This window comes from Xiphophorus couchianus, chromosome 9, assembly GCF_001444195.1.
Source record: "Xiphophorus couchianus chromosome 9, X_couchianus-1.0, whole genome shotgun sequence".
Lineage (NCBI taxonomy): Eukaryota > Metazoa > Chordata > Actinopteri > Cyprinodontiformes > Poeciliidae > Xiphophorus > Xiphophorus couchianus.
Window position 1 is genome coordinate 15,416,649 of NC_040236.1, and position 18,349 is coordinate 15,434,997.

Here is an 18,349-nt window from a genome sequence, read left to right on the forward strand (position 1 = left end):
CATTGAACAGTCGCTAAATACAAATAACATTATTACAAAGAGCAGCAGTTCCCAAAGTTTGGATCACAACTATGTAAAGCGTCTTGAGGTCCTCTTCAGGAATTAACCTATAACTGATGAAAAGAAAGGATGTACATATTAGAAATGTTGTGAGGAAAAAAATATAATCCAAAAACAGGTTAGAAAACATTTAAAAGGAACATGTTGGGTAACGTCAGAAGCTGAAAGTTTGGGAACCGCAAGATAATAATACAAATGTTGCATTGTGTTGGGAAATGGATTTTAATCTTGTTTGTATCTGGGTGTGTTTTTTCTTTTACTGAGCACAAGTTTTTAACAACAACTTTTACATGTTGTGTAATCTCTACTACTTGATTGACCAAATAAAAGAAACTACATCCTGCTTCATGGTTTACATATGTAACGACATTTGAAACACAAATATCTACTCTCTTGTTAAAAATTATTAACAAAAAAACCAGAATAGTCAGTGTGTTGTTAATTATGGGCCAATTAGTAAGGGAACAGTGAATTTGTTCCTTAAATCGAGCTCTTTGAAACTGAAGCTATCGACGTCAGAACTGTAAACAGAGAGCACAAAAAGGCGGGTCTTAATGAGATCGCTGGGTTCTCATTGGTCGCCTGTCCTGCCGCTCGCGGTGGCCCCGCCTCTTCCCCCGGACCAGGCTCGGTTGAGTCGTTGGATCGAGGAGGAGTGCGGTTGGCGGCCGCGATGGTCTGACAGATGAAATAGCGAAAAAAAGAAAGAGAAGGCGGGCGTCCTCCCACACAAAACAATGTTCCCCAAAGGCAAAGGCACCCCGGTGCCGTCGGACAGCCAAGCGCGAGAAAAGTAAGCCGAGAAACGTTTATTTATTCCGTATTTTTCCGCCCGCTAAGTTGCTTTGTGTTGTTTGCTGGATATAGGCTAGCAAGAGGCGATTTCCTCCTGCCGAGGATGGAATTGAATGAACCGCCTTGTCTGCTCGCCATTCCTCTTCCGAGCTGTGTTTCTTCTGCCTTTAGCTTTCTGCTGTTGTTCTCCGCACAGCCACCGTAGACTCCAGGGGCGGTCTGGTTTGTGTTTAAAGCGAACTCTCTGAGACGTTTTTCGGGGTTGTCCGAAACGAGAGCACGGAAAATGAGAAAACAATAACATCGCGGCGCTACAGTGCATTGTTTTCTCTGTTGCGCTCTCTGCCTGGATAGGCTTCGCTTTTTATCACCCTCAGCCCCATCAGTCCCACTAAGACACAAGCTAACACACAGCATTCTCGGACTGCTTTTTATGCTTTAAATTATATAGTTTATTTACCAGCTAGGCAACATTAAATGCTGCAAACCTTCAACAGGCTTGGCTTGTTTTCCAGTCCCCATTTAATTTTTGGCTTGAGCTATTTGGCAGCCATTGTTCCCAGGGCCTGTAGTCGACTCAGCTCACCTACTCTTCATTTTGCAGGAAGAATTAACCTTATAGCAATATGTTTATAAGACCAAGCCACACATTATTATCACTTTTTCAATTTTTTAAAAATATTCTGTTTTCCTACACAGGTTGGCTCTATATGTCTATGAATATTTGTTACACATAGGAGCACAGAAGTCTGCACAGACCTTTTTATCAGAGGTATGTGGAATTTGGGGGTAAAAGTTCAACCCTGTTTTCAACACTTTATTGAAATGCTTTTTTTAACAAAAAGATCAGTCTTAACTGAAGTCTGTTGATCGTTTGTAAAAACCTGTCATAGATCCGATGGGAGAAAAACATAACCCTTGGAGAGCCCCCTGGATTCCTACATTCCTGGTGGTGGTGAGTCTCATTTCGTCGTACTGTAGCACAGTGTCCAAGGCTTGTTTGTGGTGTTTCAGTTGCTTCATGACCTCCCGCACCCCCTCATACCCTCCTCTTGTCTACAGTGTTTTCTGGGACTTGTATTGTGCTGCACCCGAGAGGAGAGAGACATGTGACCACTCCAGCGAAGCAAAGGCCTTCCATGACTATGTGAGTAGCAATCACATGGAGCTCTTTTTGAAGTCGTAGAGACATTCCTTTTTTTCCACCTTGAGGTTTATCAATCAATCAGCCAGATATCCTTTTCCTCCCTTGATCTCAAGATCAAATACTGAAAAAATCTATACGGTTTTTCCTCTGTTCAATAAATGCATCAAATCCACTCTTTGCCTACAAACAAATCAACTAACTTAATTTTCTTTAATGCAGGTTTTGTGAGCTTCAGAAAAACATAAAGGTTTTGACGTCTAAAATGGGAAAATTCTCTGTTGGATTGAAAGAAACTGTCCCCATTAATCAATCTGCAGCTATTTTTTTCACCAAAAAAAGTTAGAATCAGCAGGTCAGAGTCAAAGAAAACTGGTTATGGTTATCTATATTGGTTCATCTCCTTTTTTGATTTATATAATGTAATATAATCAAAACACCACATTTGCAGCTAAAGTCTGGGTTTTTTTTTTTTTTTTTTAATCATCTCATTTCGGAAAACGATTATCTCTCTCTTCATATGTTCCTGTCCTAACAAAACATGAGTTCTTGAACGTACACAATACCTGGTCACTTGTGGGTAGTTCTGGTCTGTTTTAGGAATAAAAATATTTTCTGCATGATTTTTTTTTAAAGTATGTTTTTTTTTTTTAGTACTTTCTTATCATTCTGCACAGTTGTGCTTCAAAACATGAGCAGATTGGACCACTTTTTGTCAGTGGACAAACAACGAGCTTCATAGGTTTCTAGGAAAATGAAGCTGAAGTCAGCATTTCCTGAGTCAGACCTGTTCCTCTAATCCCCGCCTCCATTGTGGAAGGGGAAAAAGGTTTAGACACATTATTAGAATATTTCTGCACACAACTTCATTTTTGTTTTGATAATAATCTTTGGCTGCCTGCTAGTGTGTCAGCTCAAGTACATGTTGAAACATAGTGCATGCAGAGTCATAATTCTAATGGATCTGAAAGAGCAGCAGTTGGCAGATCTGTGTGCTCCCTTTATGAGACGTCACTCACAATTTGTGCCTCATTTGGTTGTACATTGCTTCTCCTATTGCAATATTTTCATATTTGCATGATAAGGGTGTTTTGCATGTTGATAATTATGCTATTTTGGAGATGGAACGGGGCAGTGGTTGCTTTCATTTGCTGTTTCCTGCTTTGAACCAGCACTCAAAAAAGAACATCTAAAAAAAAAAAATCTTCTTCCGATTGAAGAAAGTGTGGACTGCTTGTTTGCGGCTTCCGTCCTTTCTCTCCAACTTGTATTTTTCTTTTCTTTTTGGAAGGTTAAGCAGTAATTGCACACTAAGTAAATTAAATAAGTTCAGGATTTGTCAGAATGAGTGCTGAAAGAACATTTGAGGTTAAGAGTTTTGAGCATAATTTAGGGTAACCCATGACTGTGAGTGGAGCTGTGGTCAGCAGAGGGTTAAAACCGAGATGTCTTTGCAGATTGGATTGTTGGTGGGTGGGTTATCATTTCCAGTCATTCAGGAGAAGTTATTTACTTTGACAGCCAGCCATGTTTTTCTTCTTGCTTGTTTTCTTTCTTGTATTTTATGCTTTGACATTGACAAAAAAGTGTTAAACTTTAGAGATGCGCTGGTCACACTTTTCTGATTGACACCAACTTCTAATTGGTTTTATTTGTTTTACTCAGAAGAACTATAATATCTGAGAGAATAAATCTCACAGGTTATTTGTTGGAGATGCTACTTTTGAATGCAGCAGAAAATGAAGGAGTTACGAAGGATATATCTCTAAACTTGAGATTTTTGTTTTCCTTTTTTTTAAACTTAAAGAAGGGCTTTAAAGTATGCATTTTGTTTGATGTCTTAACAGTATCAAAATTCTGAGTTCTCAGTTTTAATGAATTAAATGAACAAAAGGGCATGAACCATTTCTCTCTATTACTGATCAGAGTCCTTTAAGGGGAAACTGATTCTGATATCGGTTTTTTAAATCTTATGGCACGATGGGAAAGCCTTTAAGGTTATAAGTAATTTATTTTTGTAAAGTATCAACAATGTTTTAAATACGCAGTGTAAATAAGACCTGTGTCCTCGACTGACACAAATAAAAACATGAAATTTAACATGAATAAAGTCTTAATCTTGTACTCGACTTTGTAGATGCTGCTTTTATTTTGAAGGGAATTCTTTTGTTTTGTGTTTTTGGTAGCTACATTATACTGTCATTCTGATAAATAGAGCAAGATTCTCCAAGACACATCAATTTATACTGAAAAAAAGGCAGATCAGGAAAGGAGGTGGAGTTTTTAACTAGAAATGAAGCTGAAATATTTATGTGCAAAATCAGAAGTGGGATGTTCTGTTGGTGTAAAGCAGGCTTGTTTTCACAAAGTACAACTTTTAGTGCAGATGTTTTTAAAAGGATGTAAAGGATAAACATTTATGCTTAAGTCAATACAAATGTTTAGTTGTCGTGACGGTAGATCACAGCTTGCTTCGTTGCACTGTTGCCAGAAAAATTACATTTACAGTTTATTTTTAGCAAACCTAAATTGGGGAAAATCACATCAAGCCGATAGTTTGGCCCTTGACAACAGCCACAGTTCCTTATTTGGCCCATTGGGGAGAATAATTGCCCACTCCTGGTGTAAGACCTTTAAATTGCTTTGACTGAGACAATTTTCCTCTCCTGGAAAACATTAGGCCAACGAAGCAGCGGTAAAACAGTGTAGAGCTCTGCGAGTTCCTCTCCAACATCTTGTGGCTGCGCTGTGCTCCGATGTTGTCTCTTTGTGATTATTAGGGGTCAATCGAGTATGGGTCTCTGTGTGTGTGCGCGCTTGTGGACAGTAGTAGTCATTGGACCCTTGCCTTTGTCTCGGTGTGGGGGAGGTGAGTGCCTTTCTGTTAGCCAGCAGGGATCGTAAAGCCCCGGCATATTCACTCCGGGTCTGCCGAGCGCTCCCCGAGGGCTCCGTCGCCATGGCGCAGCTGCTGATTGATGGCTGTCACCAAGCTGAGGGCAGATTGGAAAAAGGAAAAGGGAGTGGCATTGTGGCATATGCCCAGCATCCACCACAGCGAAGGAGCCGAGGGAATAAAAAAAAAAAAAACTGGGGGGAGGAGAGAGATGAGAATCAGAGGAGAGTGACTATAGAGGGAGAGAGAGCATCCAGTCGGGTTTTATGGTGTTGATTGATGGTTAAACATTTACAAGCTAAACATACGAGCTGGTTTCTTTTGAGCGCCGGTTTCAGTGGAAGAAGTGAGGCTTTTAAAGGCGTGCAGGCTGTTGGGTGGTCTCTACAGCGGCTGAAACACCCACATCATTTCTCCTTTGTCCGATTAAAATGTTAGAGTTTTCTTCTTTCTGCTCGTCTCTCTGCTTCCTCCATACAGCTTCTTGGTCATCCTCACACTCCTCTTTTTTTTTTTTTTCTTCCTCCAACATGCTCAGTTGCCAACCCTAATCTCTTTGTTGTTGGAAAAGAATCACATCCGCCATTGCTGCCCTTTTCTAACATCTTTCAGTGATCTAAGTATTTATTTGGCTGAGACGCCTTGAGAGCTTTGAAGTACACACATGTACATGTGCTGAATCATGACTATAGGGGGGAAGGATAGCCTCCTGGGTTGTTGCAAAGAAGGCCCCAGACAAGGGGGCTGCGCCTCAGGCCACGGTAAGACATCTGCCTCTTTCTGATTCCAGAAAGTCTGTAGAGACGAAGCTCGTTTAAACAGCGAGCAGCATCAGTCAGTTTGGGACAGTCCACCCAGCACAGCTGTGGGGTTTACAAGCATGTGATAAAGATCTAGCGAAAAATGCCTGGATCTCCCCATGTACATTGCTTTTTTTTTTTGTTTGTTTGTTTTTTCACTGTTGTATGCTCTTCTGCAGCAAGAATTTTAAACATTTGCATTGTGTAATCATTTGGTAGACATGTTAAAGTTTCATCTTTACAGGAATTTACTGCTTTAGCGCACAGGAAGGTTTCTGTCGCGATGGCCAGCATGGGGGTTGAATCCGTATAAATGAAGTCAGAACTGTAAATCAGCCTTTGTCTCCAGTTTTGTTTGGCTAGAACATTCAACACACTCTTTCCAGAAGAAAAATGTATAAATAGCTCTGCAGGTTTTTGAGTTGTGCAATTAATTGAATTGCTGTATTAAGCTAAAAATATATTTGACCCACCGGATGGGCCTTAATGCTCAAACCTGATTTATACATTAAGTGGCTGAGATACTAGAGCTCACAGACTAATGACAGACTCAGTGTAGGGGTTTAAGTTGAAGAAAGGAGGCAGAAAATGTTGATTAATCTTCATCAATATTCTCAGAGCTGAGCTGTGTATATATTTGCTTCATATTGTGCAACCCTTGTAATTATTGAAATTGACATAAGCAGTATAACAATTAGACAAAATTCACTTGTTACCTTGACTAAATCAGGAGGAGTTTGTTCAATGTATTTAGGGAATGTCGGTATGTGGTCTAGATTTATTTCCACGGAGACATTCATTGTTTAGGGGCTTTGAATGAGGTTCTGTTTGCTCTGGGTCTTTTCACTCCTTTGCCAGTTGATCGCCCCCATTTTGTTTTCACACATTTCCATTCATCCCTTCCCACTTCCATTTTGTCCCCATAAATAAACCAATTTGTACACATTTAGCTTAATGTACCAGTTTGTCTAGGTGGTTACTGGTGTTTTAGTGGAATTATTATGGAGATAACCTTAAAAAATGCTCAAATTGAATATGTAGTTATTGTGATTGTATGTTGTGTTTGTTTGAATTATGAGAGGTTATGACCTCGTTATAGGTCATAACAGCACTGGTTGATTATATTAATAAATTAAAACCAAATTTTTTGGCCAATATTTATTTAAGTGACGCTTATTCTTCTTAATTCTTTTAAGTTTGCAGACAAATTGCATTAAAATAGTTTTTTACTTCTATATTTTTCAGTGTTGCACTTTATAGTGTATTCTCCTCAATGGTCATAGGACTAAAAAATAACATTAAATCAATACATTAGAGTTATAATGTATTGAAAATAGTTTCAATAGATTTAGTGACGAAGCATTCAAAATCATTTTATGCTTCAGCTGTGGAGTCGACCACCTGAAAAACAAAAAAAGAGATTCTAGATTTCTTTAGAAAATTGGTGGGAAAATATTCGATCCAACCAAAATCTCCAGTGGTTTTTGAAGTACAGAAATACTGATGCTTAAAACTAAATACTCTTTAATTATGGTGTTTATGTTTAAACTTAGTTTAACCATCTTACTTGTAAATGCCTTATTTATTTTTGTAATGTAATTTGCTGGTTAAGTGCAGGTAACCAGTTTAATCCATACACTAGCATACTGAATATGTAACGTAAGCAGACTAATAAATAAAAGTTATTACACCAAGCTTTGTCAAAATCTGGTTGGGCAAAAATATGTGACAAAATAATTGACTCTATAGAAATGCTACATTTTCCCCTACAATCCTGTGACTCTTAATTCTTAGTTGTTGTTTTTTTTAGAAAGTGTTTTGTCTGAGATGCCTTTAGAAGACGATTATTATCTATTCACAGTACTGATCTTTAGATTGGAAGCCTCTTTCCCAGGTTTGCTTTAGCTTGTCTGCTTTTCTCACTTTCTGTGTTGGCAAAATGATTCAATTATTTTTAGTCGTGTCTTGTCACTGAAAAGCCGCAGCGAGCGGGGAATGGTGGGGTGGGGGAGGTCTGCTGTGGCTGCACAGAGAAGCAGAGCACACACCCACATAAACTTTGCAGAGCACTGGCAAACCTGTACAAGGCTTAGGGAGGAAAATCTCAAAATATTATTCTGTCTTCACAAAAAAAAAAGAAAAAAACAAACAATTTTGATGCATTTAGATACCTGTGTTGGGTGTCTTTGTGAACTAGTTAATGCTACCATCAGAATAGCAATAGCATGACAAAGATGCAGCTGAATTTCATGCTGTCAAAGACATTATTAGCGCCAGATTTTCACTATGGCAAAAAATGATTATTATGTAATTTTTGAATTAATCTCCCACAGTGCTGTTCTGTTGGTACACCTGCCAGTCCTCGCAGGTTAGATAACCATATTACTGGATGACTCTCTCCACGTCTGCTTAATGGGTGCAGTCCTAACGTCATCCTTCGCTCTGACTGGTCTGAGCAGTTCTCGCCTTGTGAAACGGGTTGAGTTTTATATTTTATGCAAAAGCATTTTGTTTCATTCTCGTGGTGTTTTCGTTGTGTGGGTTCCTCCTGCGTGGTGCAGACTTCAGCGTCGGGTCCAAAAGATATTTATTGATTTCTCGATGTGAAGACGATCTGCTTTACAGGAAGTGTTTCAAAATGTGCTGGTTGGATAGTATACCTGACAGAAACGGCAACGTTAAATCCTGACGTAATGGACACCAGGATGCTTGCATGTAAATATCATGTTCTGTTGACGTCATGTTTGCAGGTCTGTGTGTTATAAAGTGAATGCTTTCCACAAAGATAAACAACAAGCCTCGTGATTAAATGTTTGAGGGCACTGATTGCAGTATAATAAACCAGTGTGAACATGCTAAATAGTTCTGTTAAGTTTTGCTCTTTCTAATCCAGTTCGAGTTCAGAACATCATCTCAGCTGTGTGTTTAAATATTTCCATATGAATATGACGTATGAAATGAAACAATGTCACTTGTTGTAGCTGCATACATTTTTAACACGGAATTGACTGAAGTTGCAGAGATGGTAAAGAAAACACGTCTGTGTTTGCTGGATCAGACCTTTATGAGGCCTGATCATCCCGTCTCTACAGGGTTTGTGCAGCTGCTGCTTTTAGAAGACGTCGTATGTCACAGCAGAAATGGGGGAAATTACTCCGACCTGAATTTAGTGGCAATTTTTGATTTCTGGTTTGTGTTAGCGTTTGATGTGTCAGTGCATATTTCAGGCTATTACAGTTTCTTCCTGAAAATTGAGGGGTTATTATGACTATGAGAGCAGAGGCAATGTCACACAGTGTGAGTGATAAAGCAGACACCTTATTCCACTGAATCCATAAGATAGGGTTTTGATATTTTTAAAACAAAGACAAAATTGTCATGGAGTTAACATCTTACTCATTTTTTCAGCATTATGTCGATTTGCTTGGCTAACAGTCTCTGTTCCTTACAAAATGTCAATCCTGACGGCTCTAAAGGATAAAATGGCAACTTTGTTGTATTCTGTTTAGTAGGGTTTAGCTATATGAACTTAGCTTTAGCTCACTATTTTTGTAGTACTATTGCAATAACGATAAAGTGGCGATAAGTATTTACTTCTATTTTTTAGAAACACACTTAACGCATTATTTGTGTTTTTTTTGTTTTTCACAAACACAAATAATGCTTTTGTAAAACATTCCCAATTGTAATGCGCTTCTTTAGGACTCCAGTCTCATAAAGAAGCGTGATTTGTATCCCTAAACCGCACAAGGTAACCATAGTTTATTCATTGATGCTTTCATTGAACAAGCAGTGGAGAAAATGGTGACACTATCAATGCTGACAATACAGACAGTTTTGTGGGGGTTTTAAACCTCATTAATTGGATTTATTGTGACAAAGATAAATCCAAATTGTTATCATAGGAAATTTAATATGATAAACAATATGATAAATGCCCTGTACAGCCTTCCTGTTATCTGTTGAAAATGTTGCTCTCTCTCATAGACATAGACTGCATAGAGGTCTTGACAAGTCATTGCAAATATATACTTTTAAATAGCATTTCAACGTCTTTATGCTTGCAATAACTTCACATTAAAACTTATACTGAACTTTGAGTCTTCTTCCCTCTAACAACCCGGAAGGAGTTGTTGTCACGGTTACTCGGTACAATTGGGTGCATTCACTAGTTGGAAAAGATCAGATTTCTGTCACCAAATTTACATCTCTTGTTTTTCATTAAAATGAATCTTTGACTTGGGATCAGAGCTCAGCAAAAAAAAAAAAAAAAAAAAAAAAAACAGCGTGCGTGCGTGTCTCCCGTCTCTGAGGGAACCGACATTTCCCTGTGGTCTCACTTCTCTCCTCACTGAGGTATTTCACAGGGGCCGCCTGAGCAGATATAATTAGGGAGGGTGCAGTCGATAAAAAGGAGAGTGTTGGCTATTGACCAGTGATGTCTGCAGGCCTGTGAGACGCTACAGCACAGCTCTGCCACCGTGGATGCTGATACACATGTTCTTGTCGTTTTTGTTGCCTGTTCGCCTCCGTCTACCCGCAACAATCTGGGGTAAGATCAGCTTCAGTTGCTGTTCCCTGGAAGCTAAACCCCACAGCTCAGAAGACATTAGCTCATCTCGGATTGTTTCAGCTGCAGGGAAGAAAAACTCAGTCAATTAGGAGCGTGTGACCAAAGCAAATGGCACATTAGTGAATTAGGGCTGCGGTTTGAGCAGGAAATAGGCCCAACTTGCCCCTGCTGTGCAGCAGCACTTTGGAGCCTCTGACTCAGTGCATCCCTCTGATACTTATCTGATCGGGCTGGATCCCAATCAGCAGGACTCAGACCTCTATAAAGACCCCATCAATACCTTATTGAGGCTCTGAGACTGCAACATGTCAGTTGGTTAAGCTCCTACAGGAAATACATGGAGGGTTTTCATTCACGTGTTCATATGAGGCTCATGAAAGCAGCAGTTTGTGTAACCATGAGCTCACATTGCGCAGAACAATAAGCGGTTTCATTTTTGATGCTTGTCAGAGTGCTGCAGCAGCGCCCAGCCCCGTGATGGGGGGGATGCCTCCAGGTGAGGGCATGCCAGGGGGACCGATGCCACCGGGCTTTTTCCAAGTAAGTCCATCCACACTTAAACTGATTCAAACGTTTTTATTTACGCCAGAATTAAATAAGTAGATCTTCATCATGTCTCCGTCTTCCATGTTTTGACCCTGATATTTAGTGTGTTGTACAATCTTTCTACACCAGCGCTTCTGAATGTGTTAGATTTACTCTGCTTAGCTTGGCAGACTTTTTATAAACGTGGATGTTCTGTCAGTCCCAACCCCTCCTGTGTTGTAAACAGGCGGGTGTGGTCCGGCCATTTCCCTCTAATGGAGAAATCGAAAGGTGCAGCACCTAGTGTAAATCGATAACTCTAGAGAATAAAGTCTTTACAGGCACCTGTGTGGAACTGACTTGTTGGGGAAGCGATTCATCACTAATCCAATAGACTTCTTTCCTTTTTTTTTTAATTAATTACAAGCGACAACGACTCAGTGAATCATTTTTTCCCGCCCTCTGGTTAATATCAGAAGTCATTTTGACAACCATAAATGAGCACACACACAGTCTCACTAACCATAGCAAAAAGCAAATGAGGCAGCTCAATTAGCCTCTCTCATTCTGTCAGATCAGCAACATTAGTGCCAAAGTGCCAGTATTTAGTGTTGTTGTAAAGCTAATTGCATACAGCTTAATTGATGCTGTTAATTCAGGGAAATTAGCGCTGATAACATGCTGTATGCAGCAGGCTTCTTAATGCCTTGAGTGACAGGCGAAAGAGCCCACATCCTCTCCATCACTGTCTCTTTTCTCTCGTTCCGGGCTATCATTTGCTTGTTCTCCTCTGCTTTGTACATGAAAATGAGCACCATGTCTTTGTACGTTTTGGCACCACGCTTTGGTTCTGGCATTTCAGCTGTCCTCTGCCCTGTAGTAACCTTGCTTCTCTCGATGCTCCTTCTTGGATTCTCCTTTTCGCTTTTTTGACTCACCCCCCACTTCCCTGTCTCTTTTCTGTCTCCCCTCTCCCTGCCTCATCATTCTGCGTGATGCTGCAGGGTCCACCTGGTCCCCAGGGCTCTCCTCACCCTCAGCCTCCTCCCCCTAACAGTATGATGGGACCACACAGTCAGGTAATGCTATCTTTCTTTCCTTCTTCATTTCTTTCTGGTCTTCCTTCTCTCTTGTTATTCTGTCTGCAATCATGTGGGAACACAGATTCTCGAATGTGATGCTTCATGCTCCGACATTTGCTCAAGCTTCCGATGCGTTAGCAGCTTTTACAGTTCACAGTTCATCAAAGGAAATTAGAGCAATGTTACCTGAATTTCATGTTTGGAATAAAGAAACCTTGTGTTTGTGTTGTAGTCCTTCATGTCGCCTCGTTTCGCTGGAGGCCCGAGAGGTCCCCCCATGAGGATGCCCAACCAGGTAGCGTACACACCTCTTTCACAGCAGGGTGGATCTCTGATCTAAGGGTGTTTTCACACCTGGTTGGTTGATAGACTCGGTTCGCCTGGGGACCAAAATTTCAACATTTGTTACATTTTCACCGGGTGCGGTTTGGGTTCACACTGCACTGTGTCAAACCAACCAGACCAAAGGGTTTGGTTGCCAGTGGTGGCGCTACACCAAGAACTACTGAAGGAAATGACTTGAAAATCTCTGAAGAAGACATGAGCGTAACTTCCTTTTTCACAAAATATAAATAAAAATTGCGTAGTGTCAAATTTTAGTGGTTGGTTTTGTCTTTGGTAAAAGACCATGAAAGCTGGACTCTCGCATTTGTTTTGGTTGTATTAACCCAGAATGCCCTGCGCTATAGTCTACTCTAAAAGCTTTTTGGAGCTTTTGGAGTGGTCTGAATCCATCCATATATACATTCAAACTGCGGCAGAGTTCACTTAAATCAAACCGAGACAAAGGTTTTTTTAAACAAAGCGGTATAGAGTTTGCTATTTTGGTCCACATTAGTTTGATTACGTATTCACATATCCCCAAACGAACCAAACTTTCAAGGCAAACGAACAAGAGTTTGATTAAAGCTAACTAAACAGGGTTGGTGTGAACGCATCCTTCTTCCTCCATTTCGGCATTCATGTTTTGCATATCCTGTATTTAAACTCTGACCACTGTACACATTTTGCTATAAATTCATTATGTAGTTTTTGTATTCGTACTTTAGGGAATAGATGAGAAAAGACAGATTAATTGTGAAGTTTGAAATGTCTTAGATTTTGACATGACAAATGGGAATCCTGAAACTAGCTAGAAAAAAAAACAGGTTTTTGTGATGCTTAGCATATTTTAACTTAAAACCCTAGTTACACCATATTTGTGTTTTGTTTCTCCCAGACCCCTGGCGGAGGACCTGGTCCTCATCCCATGTTGCCCAACATGGATCCTACACGACCACAAGGTACAGATTTGCACCACATCTACTATTCATATTTTTGTCTGGTTTACTAAAAGTCCCCTTTATTCCTCCAGGCCATCCTAATTTGGGGCCAATGCAGAGAATGAGTGGCCCTCGTGGCATGGGGCCCATGGGGCCCGGCCCTCAGGTAGGCTCTCAGTTTGTGCAGAATACATTGCTGCTTTCTTCATGATCACGACGTCCTTTTTGTCAGTTTCTGTGCAGACGCCAAGCCATAAGCTAATTCTTTTTGTTGACATTAGTGGCTAGCTGTGTTACCACAGCAACCAAATTGCATCTAATGTTGTCTGAAATGAGATTTATTGTTAAAAGTTGGGATGTCTCTTCAGAACTTCGGCGGTGGAATGAGGCCTCCACACAACGCGATGGGTCCTGGTATGCCAGGAGTGAACATGTGAGATCTTTGGTCCTTTGAAAGATTTTTTGCACAATTTTCTGCATAAGTAAAAAAAAAAAAAAAAACAACCCAAGATTTTTACCTTTTAGGGGCCAAGCGACAGGTCGACCATGGCCCAATCCTAACAATGCCAACACTGTGAGTACGGACTGCACCACAAAACACACGCATACGGTCAGAGAAATTATGTTTCGGATTGCTTTTTTTTTTTTTTTTCCCCCATCTCTCTTCTGGTCTGGGGATGTAATTGTGGTATTATGTGTCATAGTTTCCACAGACGTTTGAACAGCCAGCTGTAATGGCATTAGAGTGATGGGATGATAAATGATGACAACTCGAGGTGTAGAAAGGGTTTGCTCTCTCTCTCTCTCTCAGTCTATAATGTTTCTGTCTTTGGTTTCAGATGCCTTACTCATCACCCTCTCCTGGCGCATACGGGGTGAGGATGGACGCTTCAAGTCTGGCACATTTTACAGAAATGGTTTTATTTCTTGAATAAATACCTGTAATGTGTCTGCATTTGTTTTTCCAAAGGGGGCATCTGGCGGTGGAGGTCCTCCTGGAACTCCCATTATGCCCAGCCCTGCAGGTTGGTACTTCTCATATGAAATGCCTGCTTTCAGACGTGTTCTCCTGCCACACATTTTCATGTATGATGTCATTTTATCCCCTCAGACTCAAACAACTCTGGTGACAACTTGTATACTATGATCAACACTGGACCAGGCAACCGAAATAATGTAAGAATATCCACCTTAATTTCATCTAGTTGATGTGGTGGCTTTTATAATATGCATCTTTTTACAGATAACCATTTAAAAAGTCAGACTTGTGAATGAAATGGGACCATGCAGGAAAAAAACATTTCCTATAAGAAGGATTCATGCTTTCTTGTGTTTTCAGGGTTTAAGTGTTTGAATAAAACTCCAAAGTTCCAGTTCTAGAACCAGTTCTGGACACGTCAAACAATAATTGTTTGAAACAATAATTGTTAGAATTATTGTTTCAAACAATACTTAAAAGCAGTTCAGACCAGCTGATGCCTGATTGGCAATGACCTGCAGGAATCACACATGGAGAATTTATTTAAACAAGATACTAAAATTGTGTTTCTGCAAGGTTATGACAAAGTTATGTTCAGCTTTTTCTGCAAGCCTTTCACAGAATACAGTTTATCCTAACACTGTTTTATTCTATTAAATGTCATTATTTACCTCCAGCTCCTTCATCCAGCAAAAGGCATATTGAATAAGTAGTTTGCTAAAACTCACTGTTGTGATGAAGGTCATCCTACAACAGGCCTGAATTTACTGCATGCCTAGAAATGTGAATATTACTTTAGAAAGTGGTATTGCAATTGCTGAAAGCTGCCCAGTCAGATAAAAACCAGTATTATGCTAGAAAGTGACTGAGCAAATTAAATTAAACAGATTGGAATATGTAGAAACACTGAAATATCGTCAGTGTTTTAACAGATTTTGAAATATTTTAAATTATAACTGTGAATAAACATAAAAAAACCCTGAGAAACACTGATTCCATTTCCCTGCTGAATCAGTTTTAATTGTAAGTTTTAGTGGCTTTTTTTAAAAATCAGACTTGATTTTTAAAAAACAAAACCCAGCTCATGAGTTTTATTAGCACATGGACTGGTAACTGGCCTTCTGTTCAAGTTTTTCTATTACACTTTTTCCCTCCACTTAACTTTCCTTCAGTAGCACCAAGAAGAAAAAAAGGAACTCTCCAGTTCTGTTTTTGAGCCGCTCTGGTTTGGAGCTCTTTCTTCTTCTTGTGCTGGGCATTTGCGTCGTTACTGCTTTACAACATTTAACTTTCCTGCTGCTCATCTAATTTTTAACTTTACAATAACCGTAGTTGGCTTTGGAGCATGTAGTAAAGTTGCATTAATACAACAGCCTGTGCTGTGGTGCTAGTGTAAGTGAGTCATTGTCACTTTTTTACCCCCTCAGTTCCCTATGGGCCCGGGCTCTGACGGGCCCCTGGGAGCCATGGCTGGGATGGAACCACACCACATGAATGGATCACTAGGTAACACTACAAGCTATTAAAGATCAACACACACACATGTTGTAATGCTTTGACTTCCATAAATATCAAAACTCGGCACATGTTTCTTTTTTCTTATCATGGTTGCTTTCTTGTGCAGGCTCTGGAGACATGGATGGAATGAACAAGGTAAATCATGTGGCCATACTCTTCTGTTTGTTTTTTTTGTTTTCATTTTAGACCTTTATCTATTTTAAAGTGGAATGCTGTCCTGTACATTTAAGAAGAAAGAAAAGCAGACTGTGATCTTCTTGCTTCCAGAATTCCCCAAACAATTTAAGTGGCATTAGCAATCCTCCCGGGACCCCACGGGATGACGGAGAGCTGAGTGGAAACTTCCTCCACTCCTTCCAGAGTGAGAACGTGAGTGGCTTTTCTTTTTTAGGCTCCTCACCAATGACGGTAGCAGTAAAGCTTCAGGGAACACGTTGGCCTGAAAACCTGTGTCGTTATTCGTCCTTATCCTCTTCTTTGTTTCTTCCACAGTACTCTCCCACCATGACGATGAGTGTGTGACCCCCTCTCCTTCCACCGCCGTCCCATTGCCCCCCATCCCCACCCAGCATTATTTGCCATCATTCCAAGGATCTGAACTCGCAACCGAAACATGGCCAAAACACATCAGCGCCAAAATCAGGGACAGGCGCCATTTTGGTTCCACACTAATGCCAGAATGCAAGCGACCACTGCTCCTTACTCAAAATGAAGGATGATTTTCTCCATCTATTACAGCCACATGTGACAGAAACCAGCTACTGAAATGCAAACATGACACGTTTTATGTTCCTTTTGCAAAAGCCCCTTCCATGCCACCGAGTCCCATCAACCTTCCTCAATGAACAGGAAAAAAAAAAAAAAAAGGTTGACGTTTACCTCTTGTACATTTCAATGATCGCTTCGTGGTGCAAAATGTGCAGGAAATATCCGCTTTTGTCATTTAAACACTGGAGAGTGTGCATATGCATTGTGAGCTTGGAACGTTTTTGTCTTGTCCTTTTTATTTTATAATTTTTTTTTTTTATATATATATATATATATATATATATATATATTTTGCCATGCATACCATCTCACTATGTTGGGTGACATAGGATTCTGAATTTGCCTTTCCCCCATGTCCCCCAGCAGCCACCTTTAATAATAATAATGTACTATTCCCTTCTGAACCAATCCTTCTATTTAAAGAGATTTTAAGGGTAAAATGTGTGAGAGAAATGTGGCTTTTACTTTTTCTCATATCCTATTGATCCAGTTTGATCCTTTTCCGGCCTATTGTTGACAGCTAAACGGCTCTACTGTCTGAGCTGCTTCATTCAAACAGCTGGACTGCTGCGGCTGCTGTTTGCTGTCAGGGGAAGCCAGACTTTGGCATAGGAAGTGAGTGCATGAGTGCTGAGGGTTTGTGTACAACATACTACCTAGTGCTGCTCTTCTCTATGTGGACACCTGCTTTAAGATGTGGTGTGTATCTCCTTACCTGCCTGTGCTTAACACTCTGTGCTCCTCATCGTCGTAGCCTTCCGTGTTTTTTGTCTGTTTTTGGCTTTGTTACGATAAAATGGCCCATTTGTTTATATCACTGGTCGTCGCCATTGCCCCCATTTCCCCTCCCCCTTTTAGCCCATCAACTTTTTTTTTATTTTTATATTTTGATAAAAAAAAATCCCACTTTGACTACGTATATTGCCTCAGTTATTCATTTAGTCAAAGTTTTCTAAACTGATTCTAGTAGGGGTCATTATAAAGTTAGCATCAGTCTTGTAAATGTGATGAGAAGTTTTTGTTTTATTTGGTTTAGTTTTGTTTTTTTCCCTGTGAACATTACACATTATACACATCTGTCCTATGTTGCCTTTATTTGCTGATATTTTTTTATTTCAAATTGAGGAAAGATTGCTTGTTAATATAATTTTACAATAACTTATTTCACCGTGTGAGTTTTTATTTGGGCTGAATGTAGGTCATGTGCTGCAGACATATGGAGGTGCATCTTAAGACATTAGGAAACCATCGTAAACTTAATTTGTTTTGGTGATTCATTTCAAAGGGTGATACTGATATAGATTCAAAACTATATAAACCTGCAAGTGTAGAACATATCAAATGTTCATTTCTAGTGATTTTTATGTTTTTGAAACTAGCAAAAACCCAAAATGCAGTTTCTCAGGAAATTTGAATGATCTATAACATGAATATTGATACGTAATTTTAATAGCCTGCAGAATATTGTGGTGACTAGATGGTTGTCCTGCACTAGAGGTGTTGACCTGGCTGTATCCAAGATAGCACTGCATGATATCAGGATGATGTACCATTGCTAAAAGTTACAATCTCGATTATGATAAACCCACATTTTCTTAACAATTCTACAATCTTCCCACTGCTTTCTGTGAGTTTCAGCATCTCACCCATTAACCAATCATCCAGTGAAGGCTTTAGTTCAGGGGTCTCAAACTCCAGTCCTCGAGGGCTGCAGTCCTGCAACTTTTAGATGTGCCTCTGCTGCACCACCTGAATAGAATAATTAGGTCATTAGCAAGGCTCTGGAGAACTGATCTACACAAGGAGGAGGTAATGAAGCCATTTCATTCCAGTGTTTTGTACCTGTGGCACATCTAAAAACTGTAGGTCTGCTGCCCTCGAGGACTAGAGTTTGAGACCCCTGCTTTAGTTGGTGTCCATTTAAATAATCATATTTTACTGAGGTCA

At 40.0% G+C, this 18,349-nt stretch overlaps 1 protein-coding gene across 2 annotated transcripts; it reads left to right on the forward strand.

Annotated features, from left to right (window-relative positions):
• The first annotated feature begins 670 nt into the window (after positions 1-670).
• ssbp3b (single stranded DNA binding protein 3b) lies at positions 671-17,564 on the forward strand. Of its 2 annotated transcripts, XM_028027423.1 has the most exons (18): positions 671-853; positions 1,555-1,627; positions 1,749-1,810; positions 1,918-2,002; positions 10,719-10,808; positions 11,798-11,872; positions 12,108-12,170; positions 13,095-13,158; positions 13,230-13,303; positions 13,506-13,570; positions 13,663-13,711; positions 13,977-14,012; positions 14,108-14,162; positions 14,249-14,313; positions 15,544-15,622; positions 15,741-15,769; positions 15,902-16,003; positions 16,127-17,564. In XM_028027423.1, exons 1-18 carry the CDS (start codon positions 798-800, stop codon positions 16,154-16,156), a joined length of 1,152 nt encoding a protein of 383 aa, XP_027883224.1. In that variant the 5' UTR covers positions 671-797; the 3' UTR covers positions 16,157-17,564. The 2 variants fall into 2 exon arrangements, with proteins under 2 accessions (XP_027883224.1, XP_027883225.1); XM_028027424.1 differs by lacking the exon at positions 11,798-11,872.
• Positions 17,565-18,349: the final 785 nt, after the last annotated feature.